The 19,846-nt window shown below is 35.8% G+C and overlaps 1 protein-coding gene across 11 annotated transcripts in view; it reads right to left on the bottom strand.

The window, feature by feature from the left end:
- ETV1 (ETS variant transcription factor 1) overlaps positions 1 to 19,846 on the bottom strand; it is a 96,586-nt gene that overhangs the window by 5,690 nt on the left and 71,050 nt on the right. For all 11 annotated transcript variants that reach the window (XM_077856719.1, XM_077856723.1, XM_077856717.1 and 8 more), the window contains 4 exons: positions 14,901 to 14,967; positions 13,221 to 13,291; positions 9,550 to 9,719; positions 3,808 to 3,909 (listed from right to left, as the gene is read on the bottom strand). In XM_077856719.1, coding sequence (XP_077712845.1) covers positions 3,808 to 3,909; positions 9,550 to 9,719; positions 13,221 to 13,291; positions 14,901 to 14,967 — 410 coding nt within the window. The remainder of the gene's footprint in view (positions 1 to 3,807; positions 3,910 to 9,549; positions 9,720 to 13,220; positions 13,292 to 14,900; positions 14,968 to 19,846) is intronic.

Genomic DNA, 19,846 nt, shown 5'->3' with positions numbered 1-19,846 from the left:
ATGATAGGGAGGAAATGAGAAACAGAAATGTGACAGCTGCCTGAAATAAAGGAGAAGTAGCATAATTTGTAGGGAATGACATGTCCCAAACTTAAATTTTGAAGAATAATGTTTCTCTAGGAAATTATAAACAATTGAATGGAACAAATATGCACCCTCCTTCCCCATTAATAGACAAAACAGAGGTTCTCAAAAAACTGGGGCGGGTTGGAGATGGAGGGTGGGAGTAGGTGTGTGTATGAATACAATTCTTCGTATTGACATTGAGGTAACTCTTCATGTAGATGCAGAGATTAGTAATTTTAGAAAGGTGAAAATTATTCAGTGCCTCTGGGTTCCTAATGTATCAAAAAAAGGCACTGCTAGCTGCTTTGTGATGTAGGAGAATGCTAAGTTCATGGTTCACAAACTATCTGTATATGTTTGGAAAATAAGAATCAACTACCAAAGACTGCTACTGTTCTGGACTTAAGATTTATAACATTTTTTTGTCCTGGATTTTTTACCTTGGAACAGGAACCAATTTAGAGGATCCAAGTAATCTGAATAGTCTTAGGTTTGAAAACAGTGAGCATTTAGTTTTTATGAATTTGGATGTGTTTTTAACCGGGCGTCAGTTCCTCCTGTTCTGTGAAATAGAGGTGGGAACGGCTCCCTTTGGAAAGCCTTTTGTAAAACTGAGATGGACAGCTCTCCGGTACATTGCATGACAAACAGAAGAGTTGGCATAAATTTACTTACTTCAGCCCCTTATAAAAAGGAAATTAAGTTCACAGAGGTGAAATTGCCGTAAAAATAAAAATTGGCAATGTCAGAAACAAACCCAAGATATGAAATCCTGGTTTTCCATTTTTTCTTTATTCAAACCAATTTGAGAAAAAAAAAATAAATGGCCTGCATATCTTAGAACATTTAATAACCTGCTTTGTTTTGTTTGGAGCTGCAAAGAAAGAGGTATTTGCTTTACGCTACTGGTAGCTTTTTTATCCAACCTGTTGCTATTGGTTATAATTAGAACTGATTTGAAAAATCACTATGGGGAATTAAATGTACAACATGCAATCAAGATTATAAAATCTCTTAAGGAGTCTGCCTTGACTCATTGCTTCCTACTATTTTTCTTATGAAAAAACATTTTTGGAACTACTACTATGTTAAATGTCAGAGTTTAGAACAAGGGCTGATAATTACCATGGGAAATAATGTCTTTCATTATTAGGAATATGATTACAATCTAGAAAATGCTGTACATTAAATATACCCAAAGTGCAATGCTGAGATAGATAAAACATGAATTTTATAGGAGAGATGAATCAGAAATTAACAAGGAAGTATCTTTTGAACTGTGTTTTGAAAGACTAGATATTCAAATTAGGTGTTAACTTTTTAAATATCAGAAGTAACAGAAAAACTGGAGGAAAATTAAAAATTACAGATCAAGCCAAAAGAAAATAATGATCTATCCTTATATTATCCAGCAATAACTACTGTTAAAATATTTGCATAGATTTTCCTGGGAATTCCTAGGTTTTGAAATAGAAGTGTACACATATAGTCTAAAAGCCATATTCCAGGCACCTAGGTGGCTCGGTGGATAAGCGTCTGCCTTTGGCTCAGGTCATGGTCCCGGGGTCCTGGGATTGAGTTCCATGGAGCCTGCTTCTCCCTCTGCTTATGTCTCTGCCTCTCTCTGTGTCTCTCATAAATAAATAAATAAAATCTTCAAAAAAATAAATAAAAGCCATACTCCATCATTTTTTATCTCTTTCAGAGCTACTGAAATAATCAGGGTTTTTTTACATGTTTAGATTCATTTGATTATTTTTATTTCAATGTCTCATCTTTCCATTTAATTTTCCCTAACATACACCACATACATACATAATGTTAAGTTTATAAACAAGTGTGGTCATATAAACATTTTCCCCTACACACTGAAATATAAAATTCCACATCATAGATTTTTTTTTTTTTTAAGGATAGCATAATTTTCCTCTGAATGGCTCTGTTAGAATTTATTTAAACATTAGATTGGTACAGATGTTAGGTAAAAATCAGAAGGTAAGATACTATAGAGAATCATAGAATCATAGCAGTGAAGCAATGAGGGAGTCACAAGCGTGTCACACAGTAGCAAGTAGAATGGCTCAACAAGTGAAGAAGAGTAAACATACTGTAAAAACTGTAAAAAGCCTTCCCTCCTTTTGTGCTAGTTACAAGTAGACTTCAATTTTATATGTCTCATCATCAAACAACCTATGCTTTCTTATATTATGCAGCAATACCCCAAAAGGTCTGTCACATACAGACACTTTGCTATTCTATATTAGCTGATAAATAAATAGTTGCAAATAGTTTCTTTTACCTTATTTCATTTAATAATGACAACAACTTCATGAAGTAAGAACACCACCAGTTAGCAGGAGAGGAATCTGTTCAAAAAGTTGATTCCTTGAGAAGGCAGCATGTAAACTTAAATCATGACTGTGTTTTCTGTGACAGCACCTCAACACTGCCCAGGGAAACTGGTGAGCACCTACAGTGACAGCCCACCTGACTGCCAGAAGCATCTAGATGGTGAGGGAAATGGAAGGAATGGAATGCATCTGGAATGATGCACTGAAGGGGTTTGGCTGCAGATGGGAAAGGTGAATGAGAGGAAGGGAGGAATTAAAAACGACCCCAGTGTTGAGGTGGAGAAGACAGGGGAGCAAGTAAGAAACGGTTACACATCCTGAAGGTGAGATTCAGGGAAATAGGAAGGGAGAGACTAATTGAGACTTATCTTTCAAAGATTTTGGGCATTCTGACTTGTGAGCCAGCAAACTCCAGAGCATTGATTTCCTTTGGTCTAAAAACTCAATGATGCTGTTCCCTCTAGTCTAGTATGTTTCGTGTAGCAACTGGTCTAGTTTTTCTTGGCATAACTATAGTGGTATAAAAATATGCCAAATCTGCAATATATAACTATGTTTGTGTCCCCCAACTGAACAAAGGATGCACAATAAAAGAGTAATGTTCACAATGGATAGATCATAAACTTAGTTCACAATCTAGACGTTGGAATGAATACACATGCAAGGCTTAAAACATGTAATAATAACAAATATCCAATGTTTGATCTTTATTCATGTATTCATGACCTTATTCAAAATTTTATTTTGTTCTACGTGTACTTCATTTGTTTTATCTTATTCTTTTTAAAGCCACCTTCAAATATTAAAAGAAGCTCATTTGAAATAAAATAAAATACATTTAACTCAACTTCATTCACCAATGAAATAATATCAAATACCGATTTTGAATAAATGGTTTAGGTTTCTGAGCTGTCAAGCAGCAAAACTGGGCAAGATTTCAAACAAGAAAAGATTTTTCAGGAGAACAAGAAATGTTCTGAATGTTTTAAGCATCAAAACACGGAGGGGAAAAGTAAGAATTCAGTTAGTATCAGAATCTATAAACAAAGGCATTTCAAAATTATGTCATTGGGGAGAATACAGCAGACTACCAAAAACTTCTGGGAATATGTGGGAATATTAGTACTGAAACAACATTTTTTTACCAAATACGGTAGAGTTGGGACCTCCAGAAAGTCCACTAGTTTCTATATGACATTATTACATAGGACTATAATGCTCATGAATTTATAAATAGAAAGGCTTGTCATACCAAAACCAAGAGCTAAGCATATGTTAAAATGAGTGAAAACCTTGCTTCAGCAATGCGATGATATGTGGCTTTTAAAGTATGACATGCAGATTAATGTGCAACATTTCAATGAATTTTAATGCTGTTGTAGCTGCTCACCTTTTGCATGATTCCTTTCTCATAATAATAGCGAAGCGAACGGCTAAGTTTATCATAGTTCATAGCTGGCCTGTTTTTCTGAATGCCCCAACGCCGGGCCACCTGTCACCAAAACAGAATTACATTGTAGTGTTAAGCATTACCTTATCGAGATATTTCCTAAAACATCTGTAAATTAATCAAGGACTTCCAAATCTTCCAAAAACACATCCAAATTAAAGACATAAGTAAAGAGGCAAAAGCTCTCATGATCTGAATTTTCCTGTGTCCTGGTTTGCTTTTAAACCAGGCGTGCAGTGATCATTCTGAAACTTCACAATAGAATTCTTTGTCACTATTGTTTTGGATACAAAATTAAATGGAAATAAGGGGATGTGTTTACAATGGGAATGAACAGGCTGCAATTCACTAAAACGAGGCAAGTTTCCCATTGTGAGATCTACTGCCTGTTGTTTCCTTCTATAGTTTTTCAGATAAAACCTATAGATCAAGCACAGCTTAGTGATTTGTGTAGGTGTTTTCTGAGGTTATGATAAACTAAAGAAAAAAATACCCTGTTAGATACTCAATGAAAGAGTAAACAAGTGGCACTGTGTGTGTAGCAAAGGAAACAGTATACAAATTCATAATCTGAACTGCAAATAATTTTTATTGCCTGAAGCAGCACCAGAATAAAACTGTAACCAATACTGAACTGAGGAATTAAGCATTCATTTAGAGAACAGTAATTGGACACTAAAAATAAAAAGGAAGTGGAAAAGGTCACCATGTACATGAGTCCACAAACAAAAACTTCTAAAGCAGAATGTCCACTTTGTTGTTTAGTGAAAAATCTCAGAGTTTTTGAGAATGTGGCCTTGGAGGAGCAACCTCTCTGGCAAAGCAGAGCTCTTCAAGGAAACCTCCTTCTGCAATGTGTCTGTATCCCCGACCTCACCACCACCCTAGGCTGCCTGAAACGCTACATCCAACAGTGGAGCTTTGACTTTGCCTCTGCTACCCCAGTTAGAGACGTGTTCTCATTGATTTCCATATTTTATTACTCTGAGCAGAAACTGCAGCTGTCATGCATACCTAGGTGACCCCAAGAGGACGTTATCTAATAGGGTTAGGGTTTTCCTTCATTTCTATGAAATTCCAAGTTGCTGCTATGCCACATCCTATACTAAAAATAAAATGCTTTTCAGAGAGATCATTTCTGTCTCCTCTCCTCTTTATTAGCAATAACCTTTCCCCAGGGTTTGTTTTTTTTTCTTTCAAAAATACTGATCCTTGCTATTTTCTCCCCCTGCTAATTTGTATTTCCTGAATGAAGATACAATGTAATTTAGCCACTTGCATCAGTAGACTTTTTTAAGAGCAGAGAGATGTGATGTAACAGGAACATGATTACATATCCAAGCAGTCAGCATGGCAGGTACATCTGAATTTTCCAAAGATAAACTTCATTTTAATGTAAGTGTTCTTAGCAATAGTGAAATAGGAGGGTGGCAATAAGAAATGAAAGCAGTACTTTCTAAATAAAATGTCTTTTAAAAACCTAACAATGGTGGTGGGGCACCTGGGTGGCTCAGTGGTTGAGCATCTATCTGCCTTTGGCTCACGTCATGATCCCAGGGTCCTCAGATCCCACATTAGGTTCCCCACAGGGAGCCTGCTTCTCCTTCTGCCTATGTCTCTGCCTCTCTGTCTCTCATGAATAAAAAAATTAAAAAAAAAAAAAACCATAAAACCTAACAATGGGCATTAGCAAATCTTTAATAGACTTGGCAACTGAACAGCACGCAAACATGGAAGGGACATAAAAATAAACTACTAATATTTCCTTAAATTAAACACCAGTTTCTGACTACCTTTTCATTTATAAATGATTCTCCTCTAGTGATTCACCAGGATGCATATAGGAAGTAAAATACTTGCAACCAACTTTGAGACAACCCAGTGGAAGTCTCTAGGGAGAGAAAGATAATTTTTTGATACCATCAGCAGTCTGATTTTTAGGATGCCAGTTAATTCTCAGCACAAGTGGGTATTAGTAGACATTTTTAAACAAAAAATATATTCTTCGAGCTGTTTTTATTTGTTCAATGTCACATTTATCATAAAGGGAAGTGGGATACACCACTATGCCTATGGGATGGTCATGCAAGGTAAATTCTAGAGATCTGCTCTACCTCAGCATGCCCATCGTTAACAATACTATATGATACATTTAAAAATTTGATAAGAGGGCAAATCCCATGTTAAATGTTATTATCACAATAATAAAAATAAAAAAGATTGAAACTTAAAATCAATAGGTAATACAGATAATTTCCTAGATAGCTTAGACCACGTACCAACACAGAAAGCCCAGTCGGCCCTCATGTATGAGCCACCAATCACTGCTACCTCCAGCACCACTAAAAGCCAAGGCAGCATTCTCAACATGGAATGGGTGCAATGATGGCAACACTTTCAGTAACTTCCTTATGATACTCCTTCAACTCCGACTATTAATAAGGAAACTGAAAAGGCAACTGAACTATAAAAATCACTCTAGGGATGCTGGAGTGGCACAGTCAACAGGGTCAGACTCTTGATTTCAGCTGAGGTCATGATCTCAGGATCTCGGGATCAAGCCCCACAGTAGGCTCTGTGGTTAGCAAAAGTCTGTTTGTCCTCTTCCTCTGCTCCTACCGTCATTCATGCTCTCTCTCAAATAAATGAAGAAGGTCTTTGAAAAAAATCACTCATATTGTCAAATGAATTAGAAGGAAAATATAATAGCTCAAATATTAATTTATTTTTAAAAATCATGTTTGAATACCCAACAGTAAACCTGGAAACCATAACTAGGTCCTGGTTATCAGACTTCCTAGTAACTCATGTAGCTCAACAACTTTGAATATCTTTGAAAGACTTCACTGGGTCCTAGAGATGTTGTACTATGTGAACAACTGTTCTCTGAGACAATTCCCTCGGATCCATGATTAATTTGAAAATAACATCTCATTATCTCAAATATCTCAAAAAGAGAGCTGTTAAATAACATGTGCTTGCTTGAGTTACTCAAGCACACTGAGCAGATCATCAGCACAAGACAACAGGCTTCCTCAATATCATTTTAAAATGCAAAATGAACTAGAAAGAAATGAACCAATGAGTATTTCCTACAAGGATGGCTTCAGAGGCACCTTTCAGGAGCTGTATTGACACAGACACTCAAGGAGCTACTGTGTGGTTCAAGAAGGAGGGTGACCATGGGCCACAGAGGCTAAAGGGATTTCACAAATGCTTTCCAAAAAATAAATGTAAATGGTACAGCCATTGTCTAATGGGAGCGACTACAACAGTGAGCAATGCGGCATTAGAAACATGTTTTATTTTGAACAAAAGCCATAGGAGACTTAGTACTTACTGAACAACTATCATTGAGTCAGTTACTGTTTGGAAATGGTCTACTGCCTCTGAATTACTTGGCCTTTTTAGAAGTCATGAGTCTACTGCAGAAAAGGTATCTAAATGTTTATTGTATTGAACAGATGTAACTGTGTCTTTCTTGCAATTAAAAATCACTGAAATTTAGAATCTGATAGAAGTTAATGGTCATCTGTTCAAGTCTTCTTATTCATGATTAAAATGAAGTCAACAATTGCTAAATAAAAACCTTAATGATGTACGTAAGAACTTTATTCTTCAGAGATCAGTAATTACCAACATAATTCAGAAATTTTTCCACCTTAACAAATAATATGGCAGGAAAAAAGTTCTGTTTCTGCTCACTTTATTTTAGTCCTAGGTAGAGGAAAGAACTAATAGAAATTGCTGTTGGATATACTCAGGTCTAGGATGAACCACCTCTTGCAGCGATTATTAACATGTTTGATGAGGTGAGGAACACACACTCCCATCATGTTAAAGGGCTTTCAAGTTACTTTACATTAAGTGTTTCTAGACTCCATTTGTTAGTGCTTCACATTTTTATGGGTCTTTCACTTACATCATTTAAGTACATCTACATAAAAATGAATTTCCTTTGAGAGCCAAATTAAGCCTTAGACACACTATGAAATTCAAACACCCAAACACTTAGCTCATACTAGATAATGGATATTTTCAAAGTCTGATACTGAGCCCTCTGTGTGTTTGGTGGAGGGCAATGGAGATACAAAGCTAATCCCTCTAGACTACTAGTGTATTCATGTCATCTGAAGTAGACATAATTATGCTAACCAGCTCCTCTTATTTCAAACTTCTTTTAATACAAATTTGAATCAGAGAATCTCTTAAATAAGGAAAGTAACTTATTTTCTGGCTATCAAATGAGGACATGTCATCTGATTATGCATGAATACACGGTTTCAGAGGGCAGAAAATTGAAGATGTAAAGTCCTATTAGCCTAGATTGTAGATGTCCAGTCTATACTAATCGAAACTAATCACTTTGGGTTCAAAATTAGCTGGATATCTTACTAAATTTTACATGTTTCTGAGGCATTTAGACCCTACAGCCAATATGAGCCATTATAGGCATGCTAATTGAAAGTTGTCCATTGCTTTCTTGGCTAATGTAAACTAAAGTCAATTTTAACAGTAGCCGAGAAAGCACCTTTAGTAAGATACAAACATTTTACGTAAAAGTCACCTTTCTATAGAGGTCCAAAATGATATTAGTGGGTTATGCTGTAATAATGGTAGTAGTATTAAGCCTCAAGCTAGACCTGGGGAGAATAAAAATTGAACTGAGAAGATCTTCAGGAAAACTCCATTTGTACATGCATAGGGGTGGGGAGAAGGCAGCAGTAAGCCAGGTGAATAGTTAGTTGAAAGTGTGTTCCATTTATCCATATTCTCTCTCTCTCTAGAATTATCTCATTCTGGTAATTTCTTAGTTAATATGGCGATACTCTCTCCTTACCCTCCAATGGAGTGTAAACAGCCCAACTGACTTGAAAAGATGTTACCAAAAATCAAAGAGAAACAGTGTTATTATTAGGTTGGCATTTCCTAAGAAACACTTCCTGACTGAGAATTGTCTACTGTGGCCTTTGTGTGCCTTTATCCCACAGCAATTTCTCCCCCACCTCCTCTTGTGCATGACTTTGGTCTCTAAATATTCCTCTCTAATCCCTTGACAAAATCAAGATTATCCAAATAATAACTTTCTCAAGAACAATTCCTTCATGTGCAAAACTAGCTGTCAACAGACAAACCCTCTCTTCTTCCAAGAATATCAAACATCCACAATTTAGATATTCTTTTAGAGACTTCCCAAGAATCATATTCTTGAATCAAGTCTAAAACCAAGTCTAGCTGGTTTTCTACAACATCAATCCTGTAGGATGTCATTTAACTGGAAAAATCGTGCAACATATTTATTGCTTATTTTAAATGTAGACATACTTTTCCTTTGCCCAACTTCTCATTCAGAAGGTTTCCCTAGAGTTTTAAAATTAAAAAAAAATAGGGGATCCCTGGGTGGCTCAGCTGTTTAGTGCCTGCCTTCCACTCTAGGCATGACCCTGGAGTCCCAGGATCAAGTCCCACGTCGGGGTCCTTGCATGGGGCCTGCTTCTCCCTCTGCCTGTGTCTCTGCCTCTCTCTCTTTGTCTCTCATGAATACATAAATAAAATCTTTAAAAAAATAAATAAATAAAAAAATAAAATAAAATTTAAAAAATACATTTTGGCACATTAATCAATATGTTTCTTTATATTATAATATATCTGATTTTCCTAATGAAAATCTATTAGACACACCTCTTCAGGCTCAATCAGTTTAAATTCCATGCCTCGCCCAGTCCACGCAATGAAATGAGAATTTGAAGGGTCATCCAGAAGAGCTACCAAAAACTGCCAGAGTTGAAGTGATCCCCGCCGCTGGTATGTGGGTCCTTCCCGATACATTCCTGGCTCCTGTTTGATGTCTCCTAAATTAAAAAACATTAAAGTTTCTATTACTAACACTATTATGGCATTTACGTAAAATTTTCATTAGACCAATCATTAAAATGGTTAAATCACAACCACTTTATGGGTTTCTATGAAATAAAATATTACCACTAAATAGGGCTTTAAAATAGTTAAAGGATTTCATGTAAACCAAGAATCTGTACAAACTTACAAACAACTATATATAACATATAAGGGTCAGAAAAAATGCACACAGATGCAGAATAAATTCACATATATAATTTACTCATTAAAATTTTGTGTAACTATCTGTTTGTTTTCACTTATTTATTTAAAAACCATACCATCTAATCACACTTCTTTTTGTTTTATTGTTAATGACATTATTCACTGCTCTAAGCAACTCTGAAGAAAAAGTATTCAATTTTAAGCTCTGGGCACTTTATTCATACAAATTCTGCAAACTATAATTTGTAATACTTCACTGGCATGCACACGAAAAATGCAAATTTTAATGCAAATATTTCAAAGCAAATTTGTTTATTCATCCATTCATTCATTCTAAAAGATTTATTTATTTGTGAGAGAGAGAAAGAGAGCAAGCAGGGGTAGCGGCAGAGGGAGAGAGAGAGAACCTCAAAAAGACTCCAGGCTGAGCACAGAGCCCGATGTGGAACTCAATCACATGACCCTGAGATCATGACATAAGCCAAAATCAAGAGTTGGAAACTCAACCAACTGAGCCACCCAGGTGTTCCATCTCAAAGGAATTTTAATAGCATCTTAAACTCTGAGTTAAGTAATCTGTACTTTATATAAATTAGGAAAATCTCATAAGTAAATCAGGGCATATTGGATTATCATCACACCATCTTTTTCCCACACCTTCATACTGGTACTACTACTTTCTTAACTGGGGGCAAATAAAAATTCCTTCGTTTTTCTTTGTCTTCTTTGCACTTCAATCACATGAATTTAATTTGCTAGTCTCTTTCTAAAAGTGCAATCTAAAAACATATATACAAGAGCTTTCTGTCGATCTATATTTTTAATCAAGAAATGTTGCTTTGTGTTACATTTATGTTATTTTTATATAGTATAAAAAACCTATTAAGTAGATTACAATAAGGGTGTTACTGTTCTAATTCTTCTGGTATAAATCTGGCCAGTTATCTTCCTTATACCAAACAAACAAAAATTCAGTCATAACTCCTGATTATTTACATCTGCCTCCAGCCAACCATCCCCAAAAGTATGTGGAATCGGTCACACTGGGGACTGAATGTCTAGGGCCCTACAAACATATCATTATTAATGCGCAAACTTCTCTATGCCATGATAGAAACAATTCAGAAAATATATTCACAGTGTACGCGTGAATTATAAAATGCACCAGATCAGAAGCTTCTTAAAACTTTCCTTTGGTTGGGGCAGCCCCGGTGTCTCAGCAGTTAAGCGCCACCTGCAGCCCGGGGTGTGATCCTGGAGACCCGGGATCGAGTCTCACGTTAGGCTTCCTCCATGGAGCCTGCTTCTCCCTCTGCCTGTGTCTCTGCCTCTCTCTCTCTCTCTCTCTCTCTGAATAAATACATTTTAAAAGTCTTAAAATATATATATATATATATATATATATAAAACCTTTCCTTTGGTTAACAGACAGAAATGTGCATCTTAAAATAATTACAAAAAGAAAACACAACACTTTAAAAACCACAACCAAAATAAAATTATTCGGCCAATTGCTGCTAGAAATCATTATGTCATTTTGGTCTAAGCCAAATAATACAGAAGTGTCTCTTCATATTGATTTCAATGACAGTTTTATTTATCTCAGTTTTTCCTTCTGAGACTTACAAATTTTTTCATGGGGGTAACTGAGCAATTATGCAGAGTGAAGCACTATCAAATGTTTTAATCTCTAGATTGCTTCTGCCTATAAATGTGACAGGCTATCCTAGCCTTGTCAATGAAAAAATAACTCTGTGCTTTTCTAATCTCTTGCTCTCTATTCCTTATAAAATTTAAGACTATCTTCTAAAAAAATATTTTCTTAGTACAAAATTGAAGAATATTTAGTAGTCAAAGGGAATAAATAATCAAGATAGACAGCTCCCCTAAATATTAGTGTGACTTAGGCTTGTTAGATTATATCATAATCCAATTGGTAGTTTTGAGCTATTTTTTCTTCCTTAGATGCCCATTCTGGTCATCAAGAGTTTTTTTAAACGTTAAGCTCACTAAGAATGAAAAACAAAACAAAACAAAACAAAACAAAAAACTGATGAAGGTCATTCCAAAAAGTAAAGGCTTTATGCTTTGTCTTAAGAGAAAAGGCTGTATTTTAAGAATTGTGATGCTCTGCTAATGATGCTAAATAGCACATATCACACTGAAACTCGAAGCTTAAAAAACTAACATCTATTTAGAATAAGGCCAAAAAAGTGACTCCTAATGGAGCTTAACCCTGTGACCTTGAATGAATTTAGCCATTTAAAGGAAGACTAAGGAAACAGATCTTTCCCAAATTATCATTCTTTCTGAGAAGGACCAGAGTAGCAAAAGCCTTAGGAACAGAGTAGTCTTCAAGAAACTAATTAGAGATGGAGAAGCAATCTGAGCATGCACTTTGCTGTTTAAATAATGACAATTAAAAACTTCTGAGAGCTACCAAGTCATTACAGCCATGATCCCCAAAGTTTGTGCAATCAGCTAATCAGAGGGTCCCTGCTCATTTCCTGTTAAACAATCAAAGCAGGAAATATGGAGACCACTCTGAAGAACCACTAAATCAATTAACTGTTCACTTTTTACCCAAGCTTCCTCGTAGATGCTGACTTCTACCACCTTTGTCAAGGAAAAAAAATATTTTTTTCTAACTTGACACTCATTTCTAAAATCTGGGACTGTTTCACTGCAAGAGACAGTGATAAAAAAAAAAAAGTAATGCTTTCCTAACTCCATTTTAAGCAATTACAAAGTAATTGCACATTAGTAATGAACATCTTCCCAGGGAAAGAAAAGGAAAAACAAAAAAGAAGGACTAACAATCACTAACTAAATGGGCAGCTATGTTGTTCCTGTGTTCCATAATGCATCTTTTCATGAACAATAAAAGGAAAGAAGCTGCATTAGTCATCTGTGCATCCACAGTAGCATGCTTTCTGTTCTGCTTTGTTAATTATGGGATCAGCTTTCAATAAATCTCAAGCAACAAGCTGCATGTGCTCTGCAGGGCAAAGGAAAGACCCCTCTTACTCTACACAAAGCTCAGCAAGAATGATACTCTCTGGTCGGATCTTTAAAAATGAGACCTCTCATGGGACAAAAGAAAAAGCTTCTGAATAGGGGAAGGAAGAGAGAATTTATAAAAGGCAAAGTTTAGCAAGAGTTAAATGCATCGTAAATGATGTGCATAAAAATCGTTAGGGCGCGATGTCAACTGTTTTCAGGGGAGTCGAGGGTGATCTTTCCACTCCTTCTCAGAAAAATTCAAACTTGAAGCACAGTGAGAAACCTACCATCAAATTTCTCTGGGACAACACAGGTGTCATCATAAAACTGCCTGGGGCCCTTCTCAAACATACAGCCTGTGGGAGGAAAAGAGGATACATTTATTCATGATAGAAATGAAGCTCACAAGCAATTTAAAATATAGCCATTAGCACAAAACTTGGGGTAGAAAAGGACTCTGCCAGTTTTCAGCTCTGTGACCTTAGACACACTGTTTAGCCTCACTGTCTCTGTTCCCTCACCTATAGAATGGGAATAATGATAAATCACCTATCTCAAAGGGTTGTTGTGAGGAATAACTGGTTTAATATATGCAAGTTTAGAATAGTACCCAGCACACAGTGATACACGACAGATATTTATATTATTACCAACCCAAGCACAGAGCGGTTAACACTGGCAAGCCTAGAAATTATAAAGTATCATCTCCTTTTTCATTTTCTTCCAAGTTTTGTTATTTATGAGATAGTAGGAAAATCAAGATGAGTTACTCGTATTTACCTTGCACAATTACTTCCTGATAAACTGAAACGCATTCTGTTTACCCCTTACTTCCCTGGAAAAATTTTTAGCCAGGTTAACCTCCTCATGTTTTCATCTTCAACAGACAAGATAGTTTTAATTTTCTTTTTTTTTTTTTTTTTAGCTTTTTTTCCCTGTAATAAAACTAAGTCCATGGGAAAAAATGCAAAATAAATCAACAGCTTTTAGCAATCATTTTCTCCCCCATGTATTCATGACTGTGACCCTCACTGAATCATTGTCGTCCTTAATCACCAGTAAGAAATTTCATATACTTTAGCCACAGTTTTCTTTCTCAGATGTACTGGTCTCTACAGTGAGTGCATAATATTAACAACAGTAGTGACAATAATCGCACTGCATTTTTGCTAAATTTCTGGTCCCAAATATTTTGGACTTACCAGCTTATTATATAGTCTTCTTTAAAGACAAGCATTTACTTCTATCGATACCACTTATACAAAATAACCAGTATTAGACCTAACCTAAAAAGATGCATCTGTGTCATCTTCCTGAGGACACAGAACGTTTATGTCATGAACTATGCACGCATTTCCAGAAACTCCTTAATAGGGAATGTATCTAAAGAAGATTATTCATTACTTTGTAGGTTATCAAAGTCCGTTAGATCAAAGCTTTCCCACGTGATTACCATGAACACATCCACAAAAACTCCTTCTGTAGGTCTCTGATGTGAAATTCCATTCTAGCAATTACTTATATAAAAATGAAAAATCCAGGATATTTAAAAGCAAATATATTTAAAACTACTCTCTTTTATTTCAAAACACAGACTTGGGTCTGTAAAGCAAAACTGAAATTCCTCGAAGATACATTTCAGTAGAGAGTAGGAAGGTAGGCTAATCTATAAAGCACATGTTCTATTTTAAAAGAATGTGGTTGTTGGCCAAAAAAAAACCCCAAAAAACAAAACAAAAAAACCCCACAGAAATCCACTTTTCAGCTGTTTATACACACATGACTCCTGTTAACCAAATTCAAGATAACATGAACTGAAACATCTTCCTTTTACTTTAAAAAGATAAAGTTTTTTAATAGTGGTTTAGGGAACATAAAATATGATGATTAATCAAATGACTGCATCTTTGGTACATCTGATTATTCTGATCATATTTACAAGGAATTTCAGTAATAAAAACTTAACTTCTGTTCTGCTGGGATGAGCCAGGAAGCCTTCTTGCCTCATATAAATGGAGTGGCAGCTAGGCACTTCTGAAAGAAGAAACATCAGTTAAAGAGCAGTTTGGAGCTGAAAATGTTATCAATAGACAGAGCAGTGGGAAAATAAAAGAAACTGACATGAATCTCCATGAAGGGAACTTGTCAACACTCAGTTAACATTTCAGGCAGGGCCCACACAAGAAATGGAAAGCTGAGGGGCGCCTGTGTGGCTCAGTCTGTTAAGCATCCAACTTGATTTCGGCTAAGGTCATGATCTCAGGGTTGTGGGATCGAGCCCCATGTGGGACTCCATGCTCAGCAGGGAGTCTGTCTGAGATTCTCTCTCCCTCTCCCTCTGCCCCTCCCCCACTCACATACTTGCACACATGCTCTCTCTCTCTCTCTCAAATAAATAAGTAAATTTTTTCTAAAAATTGGAAAAATGAGAAGCATATCATGGCAAACACCGATCCTCTCCAACAGGCATGTAAATTCAAAGTTTTACCCACATTTACTGAAGGGTGGCTCTCCTGTAACCCCATGTGAGTATGAGAGTGCCCTTAAAACAAACGGTGTCATGAGTTTAGATACGTTTGGGGGCATTTATGTGATACATTTGTATGTCCCATGGTATTCAAAGCAAAGATCAACAAAGACTCATTCATGGTTTATTTCATGAACACTGGCAGAAATTATTATGAAAAGATGAAAATTGCCCCATCTCTTGAAATTACTCTAGCCTTTAAAGGTGACTGCTATTTTTCACCCCCAGATAAAAGTATGACTGCTGTTTAAGCACACAGATCACATTCATAACGAATGAGGCTATAAAACAGAAACCCAACAATTTCATAGCAAACACCATTATTACAGCAGGAATGAGGCCTTGCCTACCTGACCAAGTTAACTCATCACTGAGAAAATAAACTTGGTTAATGGTTAAACTAGAGTCATAGTGACAGCTGTGTATTTAACATGTTTAGTAGCTTACATAAAGGGAAAAGGAAAGAAATATGGATGAGGAGGCAAAAGATTAAAATTCAAGTCCTTAATTTACTACTAATAAAGCAACATGACTTTAGATAAGTCATTCTGTATCTAAGATTATATAAAATAAAGGGTGGGATCAGGGTTATCTAAAATCTATTACAGGCTCCAGTTCTTTGATTCTGAAAATAAAATGTCATTCACAGGAACAGAGGTTGATTTCTGGTGAAGCCAATGCAATTCAGCTTTAGGCAGGACCCTCCACTTACAGGAATCCCTTCTGATGCCCTATACCTCATTTTGTATATGCTATTTCTTTTTCTTTCAGAAGGTTCCCCAAATTTTATGTTTTAGTTCCCACAAACCTGTATATTACATATATAACAGATCCTATAGGAATTTATAAATATATATGACTAAATTAATTCTATCCTCTTTATGTATACTCAAGATTTTGAAACTTTTAACACATACAAAACTTGTAAGATATATATGACAAATGTCCTATTTAATATAAAAGTATGTCCTCCATTCTGCCATTTGTAGTAAGCACATAATTTCTGAACAAGTAATAAAGAATATTTAAATGACTTGGGGTCTAAAGCCCCTTATCTCTTCTTAACTATCCAAACATAGATTTTCATGTTTAACAGATAATTAGTATTATTTCTTTGACCTAGAGGTCATTCTTTCTTGGTATGGAGTGTTCCATTTTTAAAGTCTACCTGATTTTTTCAAAATTTGCCTGGTGACTAATATCAATCAAAATATGAGATGATGTTTTCACAGAAAAAAAGTTTACGTGGTTTGAGTCAAAAATATCTTTTTTTTTAATTTTTATTTTTATTTATGATAGTCACACACACAGAGAGAGAGAGAGAGGCACAGACATAGGCAGAGGGAGAAACAGGCTCCATGCACAGGGAGCCCGACGTGGAACCCGATCCCAGGTCTCCAGGATCGCGCCCTGGGCCAAAGGCAGGCACTAAACCACTGCGTCACCCAGGGATCCCCCGGAGTCAAAAATATCTTAATTGTAATTCCTAATAGAAATAACACTTAAAAATATGTAGAAATCAATAGCTTATGAGTTGAAAACAATATCAAACTCATTATCAAACATTTTAGAACACCATATCTTTTTTATATAACATATTATCTAGTATGTAATTCTCACCCCGCAAAAGACAGAGTTAATCTTGTTTCCTGATATCAGGAAACTTAAAATGGGGTTGCAGAGTAGTTGAACTTCTGTTACCAAATTTAGCAATCCACTTTATCCATACTTTTTAACCAGTGGTACTTCAAATTAATTTTTAATGTTACGTTGATTTATTGCTAGGCAAGGACCCTCAAAGCAGCTGGGCCTAGAAGGGACAGTGTTAATGACTCTGCCATCAGCTCAGCAGCTGTTTAGAGGTAAGAATTTTGTTGTACCAATGTTGACACCCTGCCACAAAATACTTTTACTGACTGCAGCCCAGCTGGAGTATGGCTGTAAAAACAGCTGGCTGGCTCTGGAGGCAGCTAGAGGAAAACATATAGATTAAACTCTATTATATATAAGTGTGACTAAATGTAGTCTTTCCTCCCCAGAGAGGGAGAGAAAGAGGAGGAGAGGAAATGCAAGCTTTTGTAAGAAACCCACTATTCAAAGTCAAAGAATATCTTATAAAAGTACTCTAACATAATACAAAATAAGCATAATCTTGGACATTTGGTATCAAAGACAGAATTTGATGATCATTTCACTAATCCTCATGTATCTATTGACCTTGCTGATTTGTTATTTATTTTACTAATTCTGTAATATTTTTCATAAATTCCATTATCGATATGACATTTAAAGAATACGAATTTGAAATTCATAATAAATTAATGATTTACAATAAGGTTAAAGCCAGAACCTCCATTATGGTTCCAGAGGCCAAAGTTTGATCTAAGTTCTAAGAAAAGCCATGAAGGAAGGGCAACTTAAGAAAAAAATTATATACATATATATACATATATGTATATAATTTTGTTTTTGCCATCCTTAATACTACTTATTGCACTCCAGAGTAAATAAGATTAACATCTAGCTCTTGAAATTGAAACACGTGGCTAGCATTGTTTAAATCCAGTCTAACCTCAAAATCGGTATCCTTTATACAGTCCAGAGAAGCCTGAAAAAATATGGCTAAGAGGAGTTTATTCCCCTAAAGTAACTAAAGTCATGTTATCCTAAAGTGGTATCAGTTAATTTATGACTATCAGAGTGGGTCAGACTCTAATCAAATTGTAGAAACATTTCCAAAGTGATTATTCAATCAAATGACTAACATGGTTAATTAGGAGCCATAAACATTGCTCTGAAGTTCATCAAAGTAATGACTTGCCCAGAAAAATTACTGCTAATTAAATTGCCTGCTGCTTTCATTTCTACCTTATCTAATAAAAAATCCAACCAATGAAGTTTGGCATTACATTTTAACTTTTGCTAAATGCTCAACTAAGATCCAAACTAGCTAAGTGGTGACTTCAAAGGCAAATGTTTTGTAGCAGGGAATGGAGGCACTGCATACATATGCATCTGTGTTTTTTTCATGGAATAAGCTCACAAATTCAGCAACGTTAATAAACTGCAGTTTAACTTATGCATAAATGTTACTATGACAGCATATTTATACTGTTCTATTATGTCCGCAGCTTATAATTTTAGGATTGTGAGCACAGCACTGTGATTACAAATGTGCACCTTGTCTTCTAACACACCTGGTTTTGAACCACAGTTCAGGTGTTTCCTGGGAGTATGACGTTTTGTTAGTTATTTGACATCTCCAACTCTCAACTTCTATATCTATAAAATGGGAATAATAAGGATTTCCTTCAAAGGGTTGTGGAGAGGGACCATAAGGGCAAGATTTAACTCAATGCAAACAGTGAGGATTCAAGATATGGTGCTTCTCATTAATAACAGAAACTATTTTAAAGTGACCCTCACGGGACACCTGGGTAGCTCAGCAGTTGAGCCTCTGCCTCGGCTCAGGGTGTGATCCTAGGATCTGGGACCGAGTCCCACATCGGGCTCCCTGCGAGGAGCCTGCTTCTCCCTCTGCCTATGTCTCTACCTCTCTCTGTGTGTGTCTGTCATGAATAAATAAATAAATCTTAAAAAAAAAAAAAAAAAGTGGCCCTCACAAGTGAGTGAACCACAGGACTTAAAAATAATTACATATTTAAACTATTTTTATATTGTAATTTGCTATTTTTAAAACAATTATCTACTGAGAAAGATGAGTTGTTGCTTATTAGTGTACTTAGTGATATTCTTCACAAATCTATTAATCTATGATATTTAAAATATATTGTTTTAAAATTCATTATAAATTTATGATTTACCAGGTTTAAGTGAGAATCTCTATCACATTTTCAAACTATTTGGAGGTATCTCTTTTGAATTTCTATTTACAATGTCATACCTTGATATTTACTGCTAAAAGACTTTTGTTTACAAAGTTTTAAATTCAGGGGTGCCTGGATGGCTCAGTTGGATAAGCATCTGACTTTGGTTCAGGTCATGATCTCAGGGTCATGGACCGGAGCCTGGGATGGAGCCCCCTGCAGCCCCCATTGCACCGTGTGCTCAGTGGGGAATCTGCTCACCCCTCTCCCTTTACCCCTCCCTCCCACTCGCGTTCTATCTCTCTCAAATAAAAATATAAATATAAAAAGTTTAAAAGTCAATCTATAAATTGCATTATGAAAATTTAAGACAAATGATTTTGTATCTTTTTGAAACTTAGGTAGGGATCAAAAAAGTACTACAATGTGACACTTAGCATGGGCCTAGTCAGCTTGCAGAAACTAAACTGCCTATAATTTGTCACACATGAATTCAGGGGATGCTTAGCCAATTCAATATGCTACAAAAATTCAAAGCAGTAAAGCACTGTTCTCATTG

This window comes from Canis aureus, chromosome 18, assembly GCF_053574225.1.
Source record: "Canis aureus isolate CA01 chromosome 18, VMU_Caureus_v.1.0, whole genome shotgun sequence".
NCBI classification, from domain to species: Eukaryota; Metazoa; Chordata; class Mammalia; order Carnivora; family Canidae; genus Canis; species Canis aureus.
The sequence above is the reverse complement of the archived record's forward strand: the minus strand, read 5'-3'. Positions and strand labels throughout refer to the sequence as shown.